The sequence below is a fragment of the Trachypithecus francoisi genome, unplaced genomic scaffold (genome assembly GCF_009764315.1).
Source record: "Trachypithecus francoisi isolate TF-2019V2 unplaced genomic scaffold, Tfra_2.0 Lachesis_group2, whole genome shotgun sequence".
In the NCBI taxonomy this organism is placed as follows: Eukaryota; Metazoa; Chordata; class Mammalia; order Primates; family Cercopithecidae; genus Trachypithecus; species Trachypithecus francoisi.
The window spans coordinates 119,850,956-119,871,472 of record NW_022681465.1 but is presented as its reverse complement, the minus strand read 5'-3'; the positions used below and the strand labels follow the sequence as shown (position 1 = coordinate 119,871,472).

Sequence of the window (20,517 nt, the reverse complement as noted above, 5' to 3'; positions counted from 1 at the left end):
AGGCTGGAGTGCAGTGAAGTGATCCTGGCTCATCACAACCTCTGCCTCCCAGGTTCAGGTGAATCTCCCATCTCAGCCTCCCAAATAGCTGGGATTACAGGTGCACATCACCATGCCCTGCTAATTTTTGTATTTTTAGTAGTGCTTTGCCATGTTGGCTAGACTGGTCTTGAATTCCTGGCCTCAGGTGATCTGCCCGCCTCAGCCTCCCAAAGTGCTGGAATTACAGGTGTGAGCCGGCCAAGCTTTCAATTTCTGTCAGTCCAATAGGATTCAATTGGGTCTTTTAATTTTTTCACTTTTCTGAGACCAGGTCTCACTTTGTTGCCCAGGCTGGAGTGCAGTGGCACCATCATGGCTCAATGCAGTGTCAACCTCCCACGCTCAAGCAATCCTCCCACCCCAGCCTCCCAAGTAGCTGAAACTACAGGCATGCACCACTATGTCTAGCTAACTTTTTAACTTTTCTTTTGTAGGGATGGGGTCTTGCTGTGGTAATCAGGCTGGTTTCAAAATCCTGGCCTCAAGTGATCCTCCTGCTTCCACCCTTCTAGAGTGCTGGGATTACAGGTTTGAGCTACCATGTCTGGCCTGAATTGAGTCTTGTTTTAAATCTCATCCCTCCAATTTCTAGTGAACTTGAGCATCTTTTCACTGCCAGTATCATCTCCTCTGTGAAGAGCTGGTCCTTGGCCTTGTCTATTTTTTTTTGGTTGTTAACTTTTTCTTTCTTTTTTTTTTTTTTGAGACGGAGTCTCGCTCTGTCGCCCGGGCTGGAGTGCGGTGGCCGGATCTCAGCTCACTGCAAGCTCCGCCTCCCGGGTTTACGCCATTCTCCTGCCTCAGCCTCCCAAGCAGCTGGGACTACAGGCACCCGCTACCTCGCCCGGCTAGTTTTTTGTATTTTTAGTAGAGACAGGGTTTCACCATGTTAGCCAGGATGGTCTCGATCTCCTGACCTCGTGATCCGCCCACCTCAGCCTCCCAAAGTGCTGGGATTACAGGCTTGAGCCACCGTGCCCGGCCTGGTTGTTAACTTTTTCTTACTGATTTCTAGGAGTTCTTTACATATGAATTCTGAAGTCTACCTCTTTCCCATATGTGTGGCCAGTATCTTCCCAGGCTGTGTGTGGCGTTTTTGCTTTATGTTATGTGCCGTTTGTTGAACAGAAGTTTTTAACTTTTATGTGGTCAAAGAGAACAGCAAAAAACTGTCTGAGGCTCATGTAAGCACCAGACTTATGACACCCTTTGTATGTCTCTGTCTGTTTTGTGGGGGTTTTTGTTTTGTTTTTTTAGAGAAAGGGTCTCACTCTGTTGCCCAGGCTGGAGTGCAGTGGTATGATCATGACTCACTGTAGCCTTAAAATCCTGGGCTCAAGTGATCCTCTCACCTCAGCCTCCTAAGTAGCTGGGACTACAGGTGCATACACCACTACATCCAGCTAATTTAAGAAGATTCTTAGAGATAAGCTTTCACAATGTTGCCCAGGCTGGTTTCAAACTCCTGGCCTCAAGCGATCCTACTGCCTCAGCCTCCCAAAGTGCTGGGACTACAAGTGTGAGCCACTGTGCCCCGTCCTACTTGGCTTTCGTATCTACAAAGAGCTTCTCCTTTCACGATCTTCTGAGTCCCACAAGGCCCTGGGAGGTGGCAGGAACAGAGATGATCGTTCTTACGACACAGATGAGAAGGCAGAGGCCCTGTCACAGCATCCCACTGTTCTGCCTCCTGGCACCCACTCTTTCCTCTTCTAGTAGCTGGCCCCTGCCTTTTCTCTTGAGGAACCTCATTCCTCACAATGTCTGTCCCTGTGGTTTGGATGGGGCTGACACCAGAGCAGGTACAGGGCCTAAGCCTGGCCAACCAGAGCATTTGATTTCCCAGGCCACAAGGATGGCATGAGGCCTGAGCTGGGCCAGTGAGAGCACTGTCCTATCTAGGACTTGGTTAGAATGACTGAGAAAGAGGCCATTTCTACTGGTAAATTCTACTTGAAGATGAAGTCAGTATAGAGGAAAGCAGATCCGAAGACAGAGACCTATTCCTGGCAATGTTTGAGGCTGGATCCAGCCATGCCTGAGACCTTCTACTCCTCAGGCCAGCTCAAGGTCTGGTTCTGGATCTTCGGTAACAGAGTCCTGACTAATACTGACCTAGTTATTGTGGGAAATCAAAGAGCCAAGACCTTTGATCTTGAACCATCATTACAAGTATAAAGAAGTACAGAAAAATAAGGGCCTCCCAATGCTATATTTATCTTTAGGTCTCAGTTTCCAAATCTGTGAAGTAGGGATAGCCACCCTGTCTCGTCCATCTCAGCTAACTCTGGCTTCTTCAGTGCCTCCTGGGCCTCTTGGGTGAAGTAGGGCACCCTGGCCCTCCTGTTCTGACCCCAAGGACCTTCTGAATGGGAGGCCAGGAAACAGTAGACGTGATAGAAATAATCAGCATAAAGGAAAACTAACATCAGCTTGAAGCTGCCCTAGAGAAAACTGGACGTGGTAAAGACCACGGCAAAAAAGAGAGAACAGGGAGGAAGGAAAGAGAAAAATCTGACCCTATCAGCAGCTACAACTGGAAATTAGACCTGAAAAAAAAATGAGTTAAATCTTTGGTGCAAAATTTACACATAAAGGATAAACTCTGCTAAGAATAATTTCCATAACAATGAAAAACTGGAGACAATCCTAAACATCTTCTGGAACCATATGGAGATCTGCTTCAGGAATTAAATGGATTTCGGGGCATTCGCCTCTGGAAAATACTTTCTAGACAAAACGTCATTGATACTGATGTATTTCTGAGAACATTTCTCAGCATCCTTCGGGTCGAAGCCTCCTGTGCGCAGCCAGAGCCGCTAGCCCTGTAGGCTACATCCTGTTTCAGCAAGAACAGGTGACGGGCACCAAGGAAAGGGGCCCAGAGCAGGCGCAGGGTGGCTGGCTCAGGGCCCAGCCCACTGCCCCAGGCCACTCACCGTGGTGATGAATCTATACAGCGGCTGCCGTCTCTCTGTGTACTTGACCGTGATGGGGCTGAGGTCGTAGCGGAACCAGATGGCAGGGATGATGCGGCCTGTGTGGCTGTAGGCGACGTATTCCTGGGGTAGAGGATATGAGAATCAGAAGTACAAACTGTGTCCCAGGGTGGGTGGGTCCCCCAGTAACCCTCCAGAAAGGACTTCCCTCCCTCTCTGCTCCACAAAGCCAGACTCCCCACTCCCTCTCTCAATCCCTTCCCCTGGAGGCCCTGGACTCTGCTGTGCACAGCTGGGCATTTTTGACCCCCTTGGTTGTTTAGAAATTGACCGTGTGAGCTGCAAGCAGCACCAGAATCAGAAAATACATTAGAAAGCAGAGCTGTAAAAGGAAAAGTGTAATTGTTGGCTGAGTAAAGGCCTATGGCCTCCTTCAACCCCTAGGCCATGCGAAATCCATTCATTTATTCAACAATGGTTTGCTGAACGCCTCCACTGTGGTGGTCTATGGCTGGCTGCTGGGGACCCCGAGGTGAGCAAGTCCAGCCCTTTCCCCAGAGGGAGTCACAGTCTGCAGAAGGAGGAAGACATAAGAATATCCCTAACACTGCGACATCACGCATGTTGGATGGAGGGTCATGGAGAGTTGAGGGGGCCATGAACAAATGAACGAATGACCCATTCTCCCAGGAGGCATCTGGGAGACTGGGGAGGGGACATTCTAAGCCACACATGATGGATAAGCAGGAGACCCGGTGTGTGTGTGCGTGTGTGTGTGTGTGTGATGAGTGTAAATGCCGTGTGGGGAGTGCACTAGCTTCTTCAGAGGAATGGACTGAACTGCAAAGCCAGAAGGCCCCGCCCTGCCACCAACCTTCCCAAGAATGCACACAGCAGGGACTAAGGCTACTAAGGGGCTGAGCTAACAGTGCGTCCTTGGGCCAGCCCCTCCCTCCCTCAGGGACTTGGTTTCCCCATCTAAACACTGATGGGCCTGGGACGATGACCCCTGGGATCTCTCCAGTTCAGGCACTTCAGGGTGCTAAAATCTGCAACAACTGGAGACCATATTGAACCACTGGGGTACCTCCAACCCCAAATGCTGAACCTGAGGAGCCCAGGCCGCTCCAGAGGTAACACTGAGCCCTGACCTCCCACTGGGTCACTGCTGCCTGCTCCCAGGGCAGAGTGCGGCTGCAGCCACAGAGAAGCTGAGCAAGCTGTTTGGCTGCTCGGCCTCGCCAAAGCACTGGGAAAAGGAGCTTTGAGTAAGGGAAGATCAGCTTTCTCCAGGAGAGCTTCTGGGGTAGGTTGACTGTCTGAGTCACAGCCTAGAGCTGAGGGACAGAGAAAAAGAGTGAAAAATAGCAACAGTATCATTTACCTAAAGGTTTTTATTTTTTGGTGGGCTAGGCATTTTTGAAAACATTGCCTCACGTGACAGCAATCTTATAAAGTATCATCTCCATTTTATGAATGAGTAAACTGAGGCACACAGTGGCTATGTGACATGTCGCGGGTCAACAGCTAGTGCATGTCTGAGCTGGAATTTGAACTGCAGTGTGGTCCTGAGCTTGCATCTGTGCTTTTTCATCTGTTAGTTGCTATGAGCATGTGAGGGTTACAATGAGATGCCCCTTGTGAAACAGTGAATAAAAGAAACAGAGCTCCCAGGAACATCCATTTAGGGCAAGTCAGAACAGAGGGACTAAGTCACTGGACAGAGAGCAGCTCGCAGGTGGGCAGACTCACAGCCCCTTCCTTAGACTGAGGCATGAGGTGACCAAGAAGCCAGGCTCTGGAGCTCAAGGAAAACCTGTTCTAATCCCCACTCAGCCACTTTATAGCTCTACAACCACCTCTCAGTGCCTCGATGGCCAAATCAACAAAATGGGCTCAATAACAGTCTCAACATCAGAGCTGTCATGATGATTGAGAAGATGTAAGAGAGCTTAGCACATCTAGCCCCCAGGAAGTACTCAATGACTGACAGCTATGCCTCCTATTATTGTTATAATTAACTGAACGAAACAGGTATCACTTATAAAGGGTTTGGGCAGCCTTGGAATGGAAGAAAAAGGACAGTCCCGGTGGTAAGTGGGGAAAACCCATCCACCAGGGTCTAGCAGGGGCATCTCAACCAACAGGCTTCAAGTATTCATGTCCCATTGATGTGGTGCCCCCGGGGAAGCCCAAGGCTGTCTTAGCTTGAGACTACTAATTTCTGGGCCATCCCACTCTGCAGACTCTGACCATGCTCTGCTGCCCACTAAGGCCTGGTGTCTTCTCCATGACTTTGAGTGTTGGGGTCCTGGGGACACCTCTGTCAATCAACAGCAAATTAATCAATAGCCATCTTGGTGTGACTCAGCAGCCTCATGAGTTTGGGTAAAGTGCCTGTGCTCTGAGAGCAGGAGTGTCTGTGTGTGTTGAGCACCCTGGGGTCTGTGTCTAAAGGACTCGGACCAGATGCAGGGCTGTTTGAGAAACAGCCCTGCAACCCCAGGACCTTTGTAGGACGGGGCCTACCTGCTCTTTCTCAAACCCTATCTCCTGGTAGATCTGTTCTCCTTGACTCTGAGACTGCCACATGGCAGGGACTAGGCCTTTCACCTTTACCCAGAGACAGAGCCTGGCCCAAGCTAACCCCCAGGAAAGGCCTCCAGAAAGGAACCGGAAGAAAGTGCGTCCGTGCAGCCGCCTGTCGTCTCTGCTCTCCGTCAGCAGAGGGCGCCGCCGCACAGAGCTCGGCCCAGCCATCGCTCGCGTACCTTGTTGGCCACCGTGTACTGGTAGGAGTACCGCTGCTTGCCACTCTTGTCCTCATAAACCGTGGGTACAATCTTCAGGATGTAGTCGTGGGAGGCCAGGGCTGCGGGAAGGACACAGCAGAATGAAGCAGGGGGACGGGCACTGCCCGCTGACAGCTCTGTGCCATTTCAGTCCTAATCCTAAACCCCCTGGGCACGACAGGGGGCTCATTCCCCACAGTTTTACCACCAACCAACTGCTCTTCTTCTTCTCCCCTTGCACACCGGGAATTGGGAGACTCTATCCATCAGGATCTTCCTCCTGCACTGTATACATTAAAATTCTGGAAACAACCCAAACGTCCATCGACAGAGCAACCATGAAAGAGTGAGTGTTGGCTGGGCACGGTTGCTTACACCTGTAATCCCAGTACTTTGGGAAGCCAAGGCGGGTGGATATTCTGCAGTCAGGAGTTCGAGACCAGCCTGGCCAAGATGGTGAAACCCCGTCTCTACTAAAAATTTAAAAATCCCAGCTACTCAGGAGGCTGAGGCAGGAGAATCGCCTGAACCTGAGAGGCGGAGGTTGCAGTGAGCTAAGATCACACCACTGCACTCCAGCCTGGGTGACAGAGCAAGACTCCATCTCAAAAAAAAAAAAAAAAAAAAAAAGTGGGTGCTAGGAGCAGCTATTCTCCAACAGGGAAAAGAACCAAGTCATGGATTGGGGGAGGGGGAGGCACTCTCTATCCATGTACATATATGAGAATTATCTGGAAAGATGCCCAAGGAACCACGGGCAGCTTTAGCTTCTGGGGAGGAAGGCAGGATTTGAGAAAGATCCCATTTCATTGTACAACCTCTGATATTGTTTGAATAGTTTTACTTTTAAAACAAACTATGTTTCAGTATTAAAAAGAAAAGAGCCTATAAACCAGAAAAACTGCACGGGAAAATGGGGAAAGAAAGCAACGGCAGATCGGTTCTTCCTGGATGGGGGAGCTGCTGAAGGCAGGGATGGAGCCTTACTCATCTCTGTGTCCCCAGAGCCCCGTGCAGGGCCTGGTACCAAGTGGACCGTGGCAAATGCTTACTGAATGAATGAACGGATGGAAGGATGACTGGACAGAGGCATGAATGAAAGCACAGATGAATCAGCTGCTGATAAGCATGAGGTAACTGGAGTCCAATGCTGGGCTAATAGAATGCTGGCCCAGAGCGGCCAGATATCACCCAGGAAAGGTATGAACTGTCCTGGGCCTTCTGGGATGCTTACAGGAAGCTCATGGGCCTTCCAGAATCTCGGGTCATGGACTACAGAGCTAAAATAACACAGCAATTTAGGCCTGTGGGTTCTAATCCTGGTCGCATAGTCGAGTCAGTCCTCTTCTGTAAGAAGGCTGGGGATGCAGACCTCATTCACTGCCCTAACACTCCCTCCCTGCCCCGACACTCCCTTCCTGTCCCTTCCTGCCAAAGCCACATCTCAGTAAGCAAAGGAAGTGCTTCCTGAATTGTTCTGAGTGGGTTCCTCTGAAAACCTGAGAAAAGTCCTGCAGCCACAGAGCCAAGTCCATGAAGACTCCAACATCTCTCTGTTCAACCCTGTAATGGTTCTCAGATGTCAGAAGCAGTCGAATCATTTGGATTAAAGGACACCTGGACCTCTTTCCAGGAGCAGCCCACTAAATGGGTCAAGGGTGGAGCTCAGTATTTGCATTTTTAAAATAAGAGCCAAGACCATGCTTGACAGTGGTGTCCAAATGCCTATTGCCCTAGGTTAAAAATGTGAAGAAATGAAAAAGTGAATGCCTTATCAAAATCACCCCTGTAATATTTCTTGTTAAAACTTGTACAAGGCTGGACATGGTGGCTGACGCCTGTAATGCCAGCACTTAGGGAGGCTGAGGTGGGCAGATCACTTGAGGTCAGGAGTTCAAGATCAGCCTGGCCAACATAGTGAAACCCCATCTCTACTAAAACTACAAAAATTAGCCAGGCATGGTGGTGCACACCCGTAGTCCTGGCTACTAGAGAGGCCGAGGCAGGAGAATTGCTGGTTGCAGAGAGCTGCCACTGCTCTCCAGCCTGGGCAATAGAGCGAGACTCCATCTCAAAAAAAAAAAATTGTACAAAACACAGGTGATCACCAAGGGCAAAAAAAAAAAAAAAAAAAATCACCCATAAATTCACCATCAGAAAACTATGGTTCACATTCTTACATATAAACTGCCAGACATGTTTATATATACATTTATATTTTCCTAAAATAGCACCATACTGTATCTTTTTGTAAGAACTGAACATCGTGAACAACTTTTCAGGTCTAAGACACAGAACATAAGCTCCATAGAGAGTTTGTTTTATTCATCTCTCTATCCCCAGAACCTAGCCCAATGCCCAGCATATAGTAGGTGCTCAATAAATGTTTGCTGCCTGACTGCCAGCAAGGTCCTGACACTCCTCGCTCATCTTGGGCAGTTATCATGCTCAATCAACCCCCTATGCCTGAATACTGACGTGGTTCCTCATTTTCATTCTTACAAACAATGACCTAATGAACATTATTTTCCTAGATCTTTGTACACTCTCTTAATTATTTCCTTAGCTTACTCTCCTATGAGTACAACTGATGACTCAAAGGCAATGACCATTTTTAAGGCCTTTGATACAATTTGCCAAGTGCCCACTGGAGACACTGCAGTTAATTACACCCATGTGGACTCCTTGTGAGTTGACCATTCCCAGAGACTGCTGGCTCCAACCTGGTCTAGGCCGGCCCACATTCCCTTCAGGCTCACTCCCTCCTCCCCTACCTGCAAAATCTTCTTATGGAAGAATTCAAATCTAAAACATAGGTAATCGTATAACGGACTCCCACGTACCCATTTCCCAACTTCAGCAATTACCAACATATGGCCAATCTTGTTTCATCCCTATCCCGCCACTGGAGTGGGGCCCAGAATCTGCGTTTTTAAACCAGCAGCCCATATATATGTGTGTGTGTGTAAACTTACATACACATATACACACACACATATATATGACAGCCTATATTATGTGTTACATATACATGACAAGCTGGTTTCATCCCAGTTATGTCATTTGGGACCAGTTAAACAATTCAGTATCACAATACCAGACACAATTGATATAGGAAAGGTTCTCCTTAGATTCTGCCCTAGAGAATCTCGTTCCTGAAGTTAGCTGTTGATGACAACGAAGAGAACGGCCAACATTTATTGAGCACTCACAATGTGGCAAGCCGTGTACTAAACTCTGTACACGCATCTCATTAATCCTCATGGCAAGGCTTAAGGTGGAGAGGATTCTTCCCACTTTACAGATGCAAAAACTAGGGCTTAGCAGAGTTAAATGACTTTCCCAAGACCACAGGGCTGGGAAAGAGTGGAGCGTGACAATGGAGGCCAAGGTCCTCACGACCGCACTGCGCCACCATCCGGCCAGAGCTCTTCCACAGTGGCCTCCAGGCCTCTAATAATCGATTATATACCCACTATACCCTGGGCACAGGGCTGGGTCCTGGGGACAAAGCAGTGGGCAAGGCAGAGTGCTATGTTCTAGCTGGTGCAACAGCCAAGGGCAGCAGATGACTGGGAGAACAAGGTGATTTCAGAGAGTGGTCTATGCTAGGAAGAAAAAGCAGGTTTGTCCTTAGGAGTGGGGGTTACATTAGATAGGGTGACCAGCGAGGGCTTCTTGGAGGTGGTGGCATTTGAACTGAGACCTTAAAGCTAAGAAGCAACCCCCACGGCAAGACCTGGGCACAGAGGGACCTACAAAGGCAAAGGCCCAGTGCCGGGGACTGAGCTTGGGAGCCGAGGAAATAAAAGCCAGCCCTCCCCCGGCTGTCCATTGCTTGATCTCATACTTTTCTCTCTTCACTTAAGCCAGCCTGAGATGACTTTCGTCACTAGCCCTGGAGAAGGCAAGGTTTTCTGTCCACACCTTCTCTCTGCTTGCACGCTCTGGGCTTCTTAGCTTGATCCTCTTTCCTGTCCAGCAGCTGAGGCGTCCATCATAGCTGTAAACATTTGTGGATGGCCAACGTGGGATGGCATGTTACCATGACACAAAACGACAATGACCATAGCACCACACCAAGAATCATCTACCTCTATTACAACCAGACATTTGCATTCAAATAAGGAGATGCTGCCGTATGCTTATCCGTTGCTGGAGGCAGCATGAATGGGAACCAGACACAGCTGGAAAGCAATCGGGTAACACAGCGCCAGCCCTGTACATATCAGAGGCATTACTGCCACACTGAAACACCGAAAACAGTAGATGCTTCCAGTGAGAAGACAATGCCTTAGAAAAGCCAAGCAGAGCCAGGCACGGTGGCTCAAGCCTGTAATCCCAGCACTTTGGGAGGCCGAGACGGGCAGGTCACGAGGTCAGAAGATCGAGACCGTCCTGGCTAACCCGGTGAAACCCCGTCTCTACTAAAAATACAAAAAAAAAAAAAAAAAAATAGCCAAGCGAGGTGGCGGGCGCCTGTGGTCCCAGCTACTCGGGAGGCTGAGGCAGGAGAATGGTGTAAACCCAGGAGGCGGAGCTTGCAGTGAGCTGAGATCCGGCCACTGCACTCCAGCCTGGGCGACAGAGCGAGACTCCGTCTCAAAAAAAAAAAAAAAGAAAGCCAAGCAGAGGGGGACAGATCACCTGAGGTCAGGAGTTCGAGACCAGCCTGGCCAACGTGGTGAAACCCTGTCTCTACTAAAAATACAAAAAATTAGCCAGGCATAGTGGCAGGCACCTGTAATCCCAATTACCCAGAGACTGAGACAGGAGAATTGCTTGAACCCGGGAGGCTGAGGTTGCAGTGAGCTGAGACTGTGCCATTGAACTCTAGCCTGGGTGGCAGAGTGAGACTCCGTCTCAAAAAGAAAAAAAAGAAAGAAAGAAAAGCAGAGCAGAGCTGCACGATGGACAACTGCGCTCCCATTACAACTGGAAGCTAAGAAAATCGTGGCGATGTAATAAGGTCAGGTACAAAAAGCAGACAGTCAACTGCGATCCATGCCTTGGAAAAAAAGAAAAGTGACTTCTGCTTATGGACAAGGATTCACAGGGACACAGAAAAATGAGGTTTGATTTGTCAGGGGGCAGGTCACAGAGGAATGTTTTCTTTGCCTTGGATCCCTGACAATGGGAGAGCAAACACATTTCAGGAAACAATAAGAAAAGACGTGGATTAAAAGGTGAGCTCAGGTGAGGAAATAAGAAAAATCCAGGTACCCTGTGCAGCAGTGGGTCTGCGAGTCTGCTTGAGCAGACAGGCCTCCTGGGCCCATTCTGTGCACGTGTCTGAGGCCATGTGAGCTCATGTGTGTTGGTGTGCACGCACAGGTATGCATTCTCTCCTGTCTGCGTGTGGAGATGTGCTGTTTTCTTTGATCTGGGCCAAGGTGCCAGGGAGCTGAGGAGGATGAGGACTCTAGGAGGAGCCACTGTCGATGGGAGGAGTTTGAGCAGGAGGAGAGTGAGGTGTGGGGGAGGCAGCCATGTGGTCAGAACTGACTGGGCCACTCACAGACCTGTTCTCAGGATGTGACCTGGAGCCAGAACAGATTCTGGTTCTGCCGTAGCTCCCTGTGGGATCTTAGGTAATTAGTTCAACTAAGGATGATGCTGCTGTGATGACAGCAACAATAATGGTAATAGCTGGGATCCACCATGTGCGTGCATCTCCTGTGCCAAGGGATGGCATGTACCTTCCCTGGGACAAGCCTTCTTCCTTCTCCGTCAGATGGGGCTGGGTCTACCTTCCCACTGGCTAGCTGTGGGAATGGCGCGTGAGCAGCCTCCCTGCCTTGGAGTGGGTGCTGGACAGGCACCCCCACCCCTCTGCCCTCCCCCATCCCTGCCTGCTGTACTGGGCATCTTGGAGCAGAAGGCTGTTCCCAGCAGGGATACATACGGTTGGAGGTGAGTCTGTCTGCTCCCCCGAGAGCATTGAAAGCTCCGTGGACGTTCTGGACCTGTGGAAAAATTCAGCGAGGGATGGTCCCCAGGACACCTCCACCTCCAGGCCTGGCCCTGGTTGTGGGGGATGACCAGGTGCCACCTGGTCTAGGAACCCTACCAGTATGTAAAAGGGGGCTCCAGCAGATTTGTGGCGAGCAAGAGGCAGCATGGGCCTGGCACACAGTAGGCACAAGCTTGTTTCCCATCTCTAGCACCTACTATGTGCTGCTCTGTCCTGGCCCCTTCATATAATTTCATTGCATGCCCCAAATGATGTATCATTGGGCCCATTTTACAGAAGAGCAAATCAAGGCTTGGAAAGACACCAAACTTGCCCGGCTGGTAAGTGGCTAAGCTAAACTCTGAAATCAGGTCTGTCTGACACTAAGCTGGACTCTTTCCATGAAGCCACACAGAAAATTCAAGTGAACGTGGATTCTGGGTCCAGAAGGTTTCTCCTGAGATCCCAGGGTCTTCTGAAAGGTCCACAGAGGAGTCCACGCAGGGGTGCCCCAGCGTGTGGGCCCCCCATCATGTCTGCTGCACAGAACACACAGCAGGTGTGAAGAGAACCCTCCTCCGGGCAGCAGTGTGGGCTGCTGTAGAGTGGGACTGAAAACCACATCCCACCTGTTCTCTGAGGACAATGGGAAACCAGGTTGGCCTCAAGGAACATCTAAAGAAGGACAAGGCATATCTGGTAAATGGAGCATGCTACCACGGGCATAGTTAACAGGGGTTATTGAGCTAGACACCCTGGAGGGCTTCCTGGAGGAAATGACATTGACACCAAGATCTGGAGGAAAGTGGGAAGTTAAACTGGTGAGCAGCATGTACAGAGGCTTGAGTCTGGAGACAGGCCCACATGGCCCCCAGGAGGAAGGAAGTGAGGTGTCTGAATAGAAGGAAGGAGGAGACATCAGAGAGGTAGGTGGGGACATGATTCTGTGGAGATGGCCACTCCAGGAGCGGCGGGCAGCAGCAGGGAGGGTGGCGTAATCCCTGATCTTGGTCTCAGGAGTCTGATGTTTACTGAGCACTTCACACAACTGCATGTTCTCAACAAGCAATTCCTCAACACCTGGAAGGAGCTGCAATTCCTCAACAAGGAAAAGGAAGTTTGTCTATTTGCTGTCTTGAGACTGACCATGAGAAGACTTCATTTCTAACCCATGAGAACGGTGGTTACGGAGACAACAAGGCTAGAATGTTCTCTTCCATTGTCATGTGTCATGGCTTTCTCTCACATTTATTTGTACCATTTATTTTTATCTTTATTTTTTATTTTTTTGAGAGGAGTCTTACTCTGTCAGCCAGGCTGGAGTGCAGTGGCACGATCCCGGCTCACTGCAATCTCCATCTCCTGGGTTCAAGCGATTCTCCTGCCTCAGCCTCCTGAGTAGCTGGGATTACAGGTGCCCGCCACCACACCTGGCTAATTTTTGTATTTTTAGTAGAAACGGAGTTTCACCATGTTGGCCAGGGTGGTCTCAAACTTCTGACCTCAAGCAGTTCGCCCGCCTCAGCCTCCCAAAGTGCTGGGATTACAGGCGTGAGCCACCGCGCCCGGCCTATACCATTATTTGATTAACATCTGTCTTCCCCTGTAGACTGGAAGCTCCAGGTGAGCAGGGACCATGTTTGTCCTCACCGAGGTATGCAAGGCCTGGAACATGGTAGGTACTTCATACATATTTGTTGAATAGATGGATGGACAGAAAATGAATGGATGGATGGGCCCTAAGCTAATTTTGTACATTTTTTTTTTAAATCAGATTTCCAACCCACTAATGACTAAACTTGGGACCGTGGTTTCTGTGTCCTTCTGTTTTGCCCCTGCGTGCGGCAATGCGAGACCACTGCTCCTCCCTCTTCAGCTCCTCCTCTGCTCCTCTCCCCTCTACCCTGCCTTGGTCTGGGCCCTTCTCTCACTTCCCTGCCTATAGTCTTGCCTCCTGGGTCCATCTTCCTTGCTGCAGATGGGTGCTCTGAGTCACCAACCAGACCTTCAGTCTCCACCTTCCTCAATCTAACATGGGTCTCTCACACCCCACACACCCCACCTCCTGGCTCCCACTTCAGGCAAGTGTTTCTGGGCCCTCTCAGCTGTTGAGCGAGCCCTTGTGCCCTGGGCCTCTGGCATCTCGGCACAGAACAACATACCATGCCACATACGCTTACTGATCCATTTTTCTGAATGTAACCTTGAGGGTCTTTCATATGAAAACCACCAGCTGGGTGCTATAGGAGAGGGGTGATATTTGAGACACCCCCTGCCTAGGACCCATTTCCCTGTTCTGTTCCTGGTGAAACCCTTCTTACCCTTCCAGGCTTGGCTCAGATGTCACTTTAAGGGTAGCTCTTCCTTGTCCCCAGAGAGGACAGAGAGCACTGGGTGACACAGCCCCAGAAGGCCCACTCCCAGCCATGCCATCTCGAGTGTCCCCTGCTCACCTGTAGCGTGTCCCCAAAGGAGAGCTTGTGGATGACATGCGTCATGTCCGGGTTTTGTGGCTGGGCTGTGGCACTGTGTGTGGACACATGGAAGTTGCCGGGGACCTGGGGGAGAAATGCTGAGTTTCAGGAGTCTGGTCAACTTCTCTAGGGGGTGGAACACTGGGGCTTCACCCTGTGTAATCCAGGGAGGACACTGGAATCAGGCAGATCTGGGTTTGGATCCTGCTTGTATCATTTTCAACTGTGCAAAGGAGTCATCCCATCTCTCTGGGCCTCAGGCTCCTCATCTGCAGAATGGGGGCACTACCATAGCTTCCAAGGGTGCTGCCAGGATTATCTGGTGAGAGGGGGCATGTGAAGTGCACATCTGGGCAACGGGCACAAAGCCAGGACTCATGGCAGCTGCTCCCCCTCCAGCTCTGTGGATTCTGTGTGGCTGACCCCACAGTGGGCTGGGGGATGACCTTTGAGTTTGCAGACTAACGGGGCTTCCTCGGACTCCAATATCCCTATCATTTCCTACCCAAGTTTGCTCCAGTGCCCTAGACAGGGGATCCCTGATAGACAGACTATGGTAGCCTCATCTCTTCCCCAGGTCTCAAGCCCTTGAGAGCCAAGCCAGCAAGAGGTGCCAGATGAGTATTTATAGAAGGAAGGATGCTGGTGACAGCCATGTGGCAGAAGCCACCTCAGCTTCTCCCTGTTTCAGCACAAAGTCCCTCCTCCTCCTCCTCCTCCTCCCCGTCCCCACCGCCCAGATGCTCAGACTAGAACTCTTGGTATGATCCCGGAACCCCCGTCTCACTCCCGACATCCCATCCCTCAGCTGAAACCCTGTCAGTCCACCTTCCAAACACAACTGGCACCCGACCTCTTCTCTGCTGCCCTGGTCCAAGGTCGTCTCTTCATGGAGAAGAATGGCAGACTCCTCCCTGGGCTCCCAGCTTCCACGTTCCCCACAGCCTGGGCCTTTCCCCAGTAATGACTGGTAAGATCTTTTTAAACCCTACATCAGATCTTATCACTCCTCTGCCCAGAACCCTCCACGGCTTCTATTCTCTCAGAGTCCAAGTCCATGTCCTCGGGGTGGACCACAGGCCACATCTGGCCACTGGTCAAGCATCGTGTCCCCACCTCCTGGCCTCCTGCCACCATGTCCTCTGCTGCTTCCTGCATGATCTCCCTGCTGTGCCGGGAACAGCATCCAGTGTGGCTCCATTTCAAGCCTTTGTGCCTGACCCCTTCCTGGGACCCTCTTCCACATGGCCCTCCCTCGGCCCCTCAGGGCCCAACAGAGAGGCCCTCCATGTCCACCTGTGCACAAGAGCATCCTGGCCCCCATTCTCCATCCCCTTACCTGCTACAGCCTCTGGGATCACCTGCCATCTCATACCCATCTGGTTCTCATCTGCCTCCTTGCATTAGCAGGTCCACACCCTGCTGCGCTCCCCAGACTCCAACACATAGCAGGCACTCAATTGACACTTCTCGAATGAATGAACGACTAAACAACACTGAATCCTTCGACTTTGTGATCTGATAATTCCCATTTTACAGAAAAGAAAATGGAGGCTCAGAGCAGTGAAGAACCTTGCTAAGGTCACATGTTGAGAGCTGCAGTCTGAGCTCACGTCTGTTGGACGCGCTGCCCCCTCCTCTGATGCCGGATGCCATCTACCTCCGCAGCCTGGGCTGAGGGCCACATGGCGCCAGTCCTTCAGGAGGTGCCAGGACTGGGGAGATGAGCAGACAAGAATCTGGCCTTGGCCAAGCCCCTGTGACACAGACTTGGAACAGACAATGAGACTCTGTGGGATCCACCCTGACCCAGAGGAATCTGCAGACCATGGGGGTTACAGGGAAAGGCCCCCGGCTCAATGGAGGGTGCAGGCTATATTCAGGGAGGGCTTCCCAGGGGAAAGGACATCCTGTGCTAAGGCTCTGAAGATGAGTCTGCATTACTAAGGAAGAGAGGGAAAAGCATCTGGGCAGAGGGAACAGCACGAACAGGTGCAGAGTACAGAAACTGCCCAGCATGCGGGCATGTCTAAGGAACTAAGAGTCTGGTATTATTGAACTCCAAATGAGATGGGGGTCGGGGTGCTGTCAGCAGCAGGAAACAAAGAGGCACAAGGGAGGAGTTGGGGCTGTTTATCAAAGGCCTCCAAATGCCACACTAAAAACTCAGGGGTTACCTTATCCCAGCCCAATGAAGAAGAGTGTGCGAGCTGTGTCCGAGGAGGGAATACAGCTTTTTACTGTGCAGCAGCGCATCGAAGTCTGACTTTGTAAGCATGTCTGTTTCAAACACAAAGCTGCGGACTTCCTGCAGGAATATCCCTACTTCAGCAGGGCCTGAGCCTGTGACTGACAGGGAAGGCATCAAGCTGACAGCCCACGGCCTCCGCCTCAGCAAACTCGCAGTGGAGCATGCCGCAGGCCACAGTGGAGAAGGGACACTTGCTGGGTCAGGAGCGGAGCAGAAACAACAGCGTGGCAAGATCTCCCTCGAGGGACAGCATCACCTGCTTCAGGGACCCAGTAACCCACGGTAGAGCAGTTGCTCTGAGTTCTACACATGGCCTCAAGCCCACCCCACTTCCTAGTTGGGGGGCCTTAGGCGAGGTCAGTAACCACTCCATGCCTCAGTTTCTCCATCAGCAAAATGGGCGTAAAGCCAGAAGGTTACTGGGAGGATTCATGGAGGTGATGCACGAAAGCAGCCCGCAGCTGGCCTCAGGTCAGATTTGTAGGGTGAATATGTTTGTCATCGGAGCCAACCAAGAAGGGCCCTCCCGGAAGAGGGAACACTCAGAGGCAGGGCGTGAGGGAAAGCCCAGTGTGGGTTTTAACATTTATGCCTCATTTTCACTGATAAAAATAATGCCTGGGTACATTTTTATGATAAAACAGTCACGAGACACAGTCAGACTAAAGACCCTGTTGCTGACCATCCCTGGGAGTAAGAAACCCATAGCCATAAGGCGTGTGTCCTCCCAGAGTTTTTCTACGCGGTGACACAGGGCCTCCCGCAGATCGGGCCATGGCAGAGTTCAGAACTGGGATTGGGGCCTGGGCCTCGTGCTCCTGGAGTGAAGTGAGTCAAGAAGGCTGGCCCCTCAGCACTTGCCACCCCTGCCGAGCCCTGCAAGGCTGTGACTCAGGAACCCACTCCCGCTCCACACCAAATCCATCACAGGTGGCTGACTCATGCCAGCACATGCTGGGCTGAAGAAAGAAACAGCAACGCTTTTAGAGCCTGTGACTTAGGAACCTACGTCAGTGTCTCTGATGGATTTTAAAAACATATAGCTGGAGCCAGGCCCCATACCCCTCACCCCATCCCGTCCTCCTCCTGCGGGGCTGGCTGATGAAACGAGGTCACCGGGGGGTCTCAGGTGGGGTTGCCGCTGCTGCTCAAAACACGCAAACTCTGACATCTGGCTGCTGGCCAACCTCCTGGGGGCCAGATAAGGAGGCCATGGGACAAGTCTCAGCCTGATGCTGGGAGAGAGGTGTGGGGGCTGGCTGCTGACCTTGCCGTCAGCACACGGACACCTGTGGCTTCTTTGAGCACCTCTTGATGGGCAACTCCTCAAAGGCACAGATAGTTAACGAGGGAGAGTGGCTGGACTGGGGTAGGAGACGGTCTCTACTCCCTCCAGGAGTTTGGGGCAGAGGCTGTGACCCAGGGCACAGACACAGTTGGTCATGACATGTGTAACCAAGATATTGGGAGCAGCAGCCACAGGTAGTGGGCTCAGGGGGTCAGGGCCCTGATGCTAGGCTGCCTGTGTTAAAATCCTGGCTGTGTGACCTTGACCAGGTCACTTAATCTCCTGTGCCTCAGTTTCCTCCGGGCTACTGTGAAGACTAAAGGAGTTCGTATGTGGAAAGGGCTGGGTAAGAACCCAGTACGTGGCAGTAACACAGGTTTAAGAAAGGCTGGTGTGAGTCTTTCACAGACTCCCTGGCACTCTGCTGACCAGAGAAGGCCCATTTCTTGGACACCCTCCATGTGCCTTTCACAGGCGCACTTGTAGGGTGTGTGCCAGCTGATGAGGTCATGGAAACTTTGCACTGATGGGAGATAAGGCAGGCCAGGATGCCTGTCCAGTCTCTACGGCAGAGTTTGTTCATGTTTCACAGCCTGTGAGGTATTACTGTCTCCATTTTACGGATGAGGAACCTGAGGCTCAGAGAAGCTAAACTGCCCAGAGTCATTCAACCAGTGACCGTGGTAGCCAGGATCCTTGACCACAGGTCTGTCTGACCCCAAAGGACAAGCTCACCCAGAGCTGGCTGGGGGCACCAGCACAGCCCATTCGAAGGGGAGCAGACTACAGCCTTGGGCATGTTTGCCAAGAGGTGGGAGGGCTTGGTGGCGGGGCTGTCTCGTGCGTTGTCACTCCAGGTGCTTGAATAAGCACGATCCCTTCTTGATCACCATCTGGGGCATATATATTTTTTCAGCCCAGGTGGTTGCATCTCCCTGGGGGTGGGGGGCCCACAATGAGGAGGTGTGAGTGTACGTCTGTTCATCTGTGCATCTTCAGCTTCATCTTCAGTCTTCAGAGAGGGCTTCCTTTGTAACTTTAGGGGTCTCCATCTCTCATTCTCCTCGTCATTTTCTTCATGGCTGCTTTATCAAAATTACACATTTCCTGTTTATCTGAGCTTTCCCCCCAACTATAGACCCCGGACCACCAAAGGCGGGGAGCATGGCTGTTTCTCTCCCACTGCAGCCCAGCACCAAGCACACAGCCAGGCATAAGGTGGACGCTCAGTAGCAGAGAAGCCTGAGTGGAGTGGTTAAAGGGAGGGGCCAAGTCAAAGAGGAGGCACAGGCAGCAGCCGCAGTGTGATGAGGGGCGTGGTGGGGAGTGAAAGTGGGTGGGCAGGGAAGGGGAGGGAGGACTTCCCCTGAGGGACCCACATTAGCTGAGGCCTGTGGGTGAGCAGTGGTTCCCCAAGAAGATGAAGTGCGGACAGAGGGAGGGTATGGAGGCCCAGCAGAGGTCCCCCACCAATCCCCCCACCTGCCTGCGCGCACTATGAATCTCTCCAAGGCCTTAAACCCCCAACTGCGGCCTGCATCTGGCTCCCCTTGCTTCGTAAGGACGTGGCTCCTGTAGCGAGCGGCCCCTCCACTCCCCATCATCAGCGTTTTCTGGAGCACTCTCTGCAGCACTGATCACTGTCCATTCCGGCCCTGCCTTCCTGAGCCTGGCAGCGCCAGCCCTGCTCTTTGATAGCTATACATATGTTCCTTTCCAGGCTGCAGGCTCCACCCAGCCTTTGCTTCCTCCTTCCTGTCTGAGTGCCCCTTCTTGCATCTTTTGTTACCCCCCATCTCCCCACCTCGAAGTGACTGGGGGGAGGGGGCGCCAGAATTCAGTCCTCAAATTGCACTTCTCTCCACACCTTAGGTTCTTAAGGCTTTTGGTGCCACGATGACCCTTTGCCAGTCAATGATACCTATGTTTTAAATGCTTAAAATGTTTTTAATGCATAAAATGCGTAGGATTACAAAGGAAAAAGACTATATTTAAATAGTAATTAAAATATTTAAAAAAACACATTTGAATATGCTGCTTTACTGATGCATCAAATAACAAGATCCAGTGGTGGGTCTAATAATTACTGTAATTTTTATTTATTTATTTTTTGAGACAGGGTTTCACTCTGTCACCCAGGTTGGAGCATGCTGGTGCAATCTCAGCTCACTGAAGCCTCCACCTCCGTGGGCTCAAAAGACCCTCACACCTCCCGAGTAGCTGGGACTACAAGCACGGGCTTGGCTAATTTTTGTATTTTTTTTTGTAGAGACAGGGTTTTGCCATGTTGCCCGGGCTGGTCTTGAACTCCTGACCTCAAGTGATCCACCCACCTTGGCCTCCCAAAATGCTGGGATTACAGGTGTGAGCCACTGCGCCTGGCCAATCACTGTAATTTTAAAACAGTGATGCATATAAACAGTCTCTGGAAATTATCTGCAACAACTGTAACGTGCTATAAATATCGGCAATTTCTGTTGGTGATGAGGTCCCAGGCACAGCTAATACTACTATGGTTTGTGGCCTACTTTCATCGCAGACGGAAATGCTAAACTTTAATTCGAGTTTAGCAAAAACAAAGACGTCAGTTTTTCCCCCATCCAACTTCATAGATCTCTTGCATTCAATCCCCTCTCCTTGGGGGTGTCTGTGGACCCCAGGTTTAGAACAAGGATTTACGGCCTCTCCCTAGGTAATCTTGCTTAAACCAATGCTCCTCAAACTTCAGTGGCATCAGAATCTATGGGGGGGCGGGGGGGCGGCGCTTGTTCTAGCACA

General features: G+C 51.1%; 1 protein-coding gene across 1 annotated transcript in view; it reads right to left on the bottom strand.

Annotated features, from left to right (window-relative positions):
* ERGIC1 (endoplasmic reticulum-golgi intermediate compartment 1) overlaps positions 1-20,517 on the bottom strand; it is a 118,908-nt gene that overhangs the window by 13,674 nt on the left and 84,717 nt on the right. Inside the window, exons 6-9 of the mRNA XM_033180310.1 lie at positions 14,180-14,284; positions 11,679-11,739; positions 5,753-5,853; positions 2,982-3,104 (exon numbers count right to left, since the gene is read on the bottom strand). Coding sequence (XP_033036201.1) covers positions 2,982-3,104; positions 5,753-5,853; positions 11,679-11,739; positions 14,180-14,284 — 390 coding nt within the window. The remainder of the gene's footprint in view (positions 1-2,981; positions 3,105-5,752; positions 5,854-11,678; positions 11,740-14,179; positions 14,285-20,517) is intronic.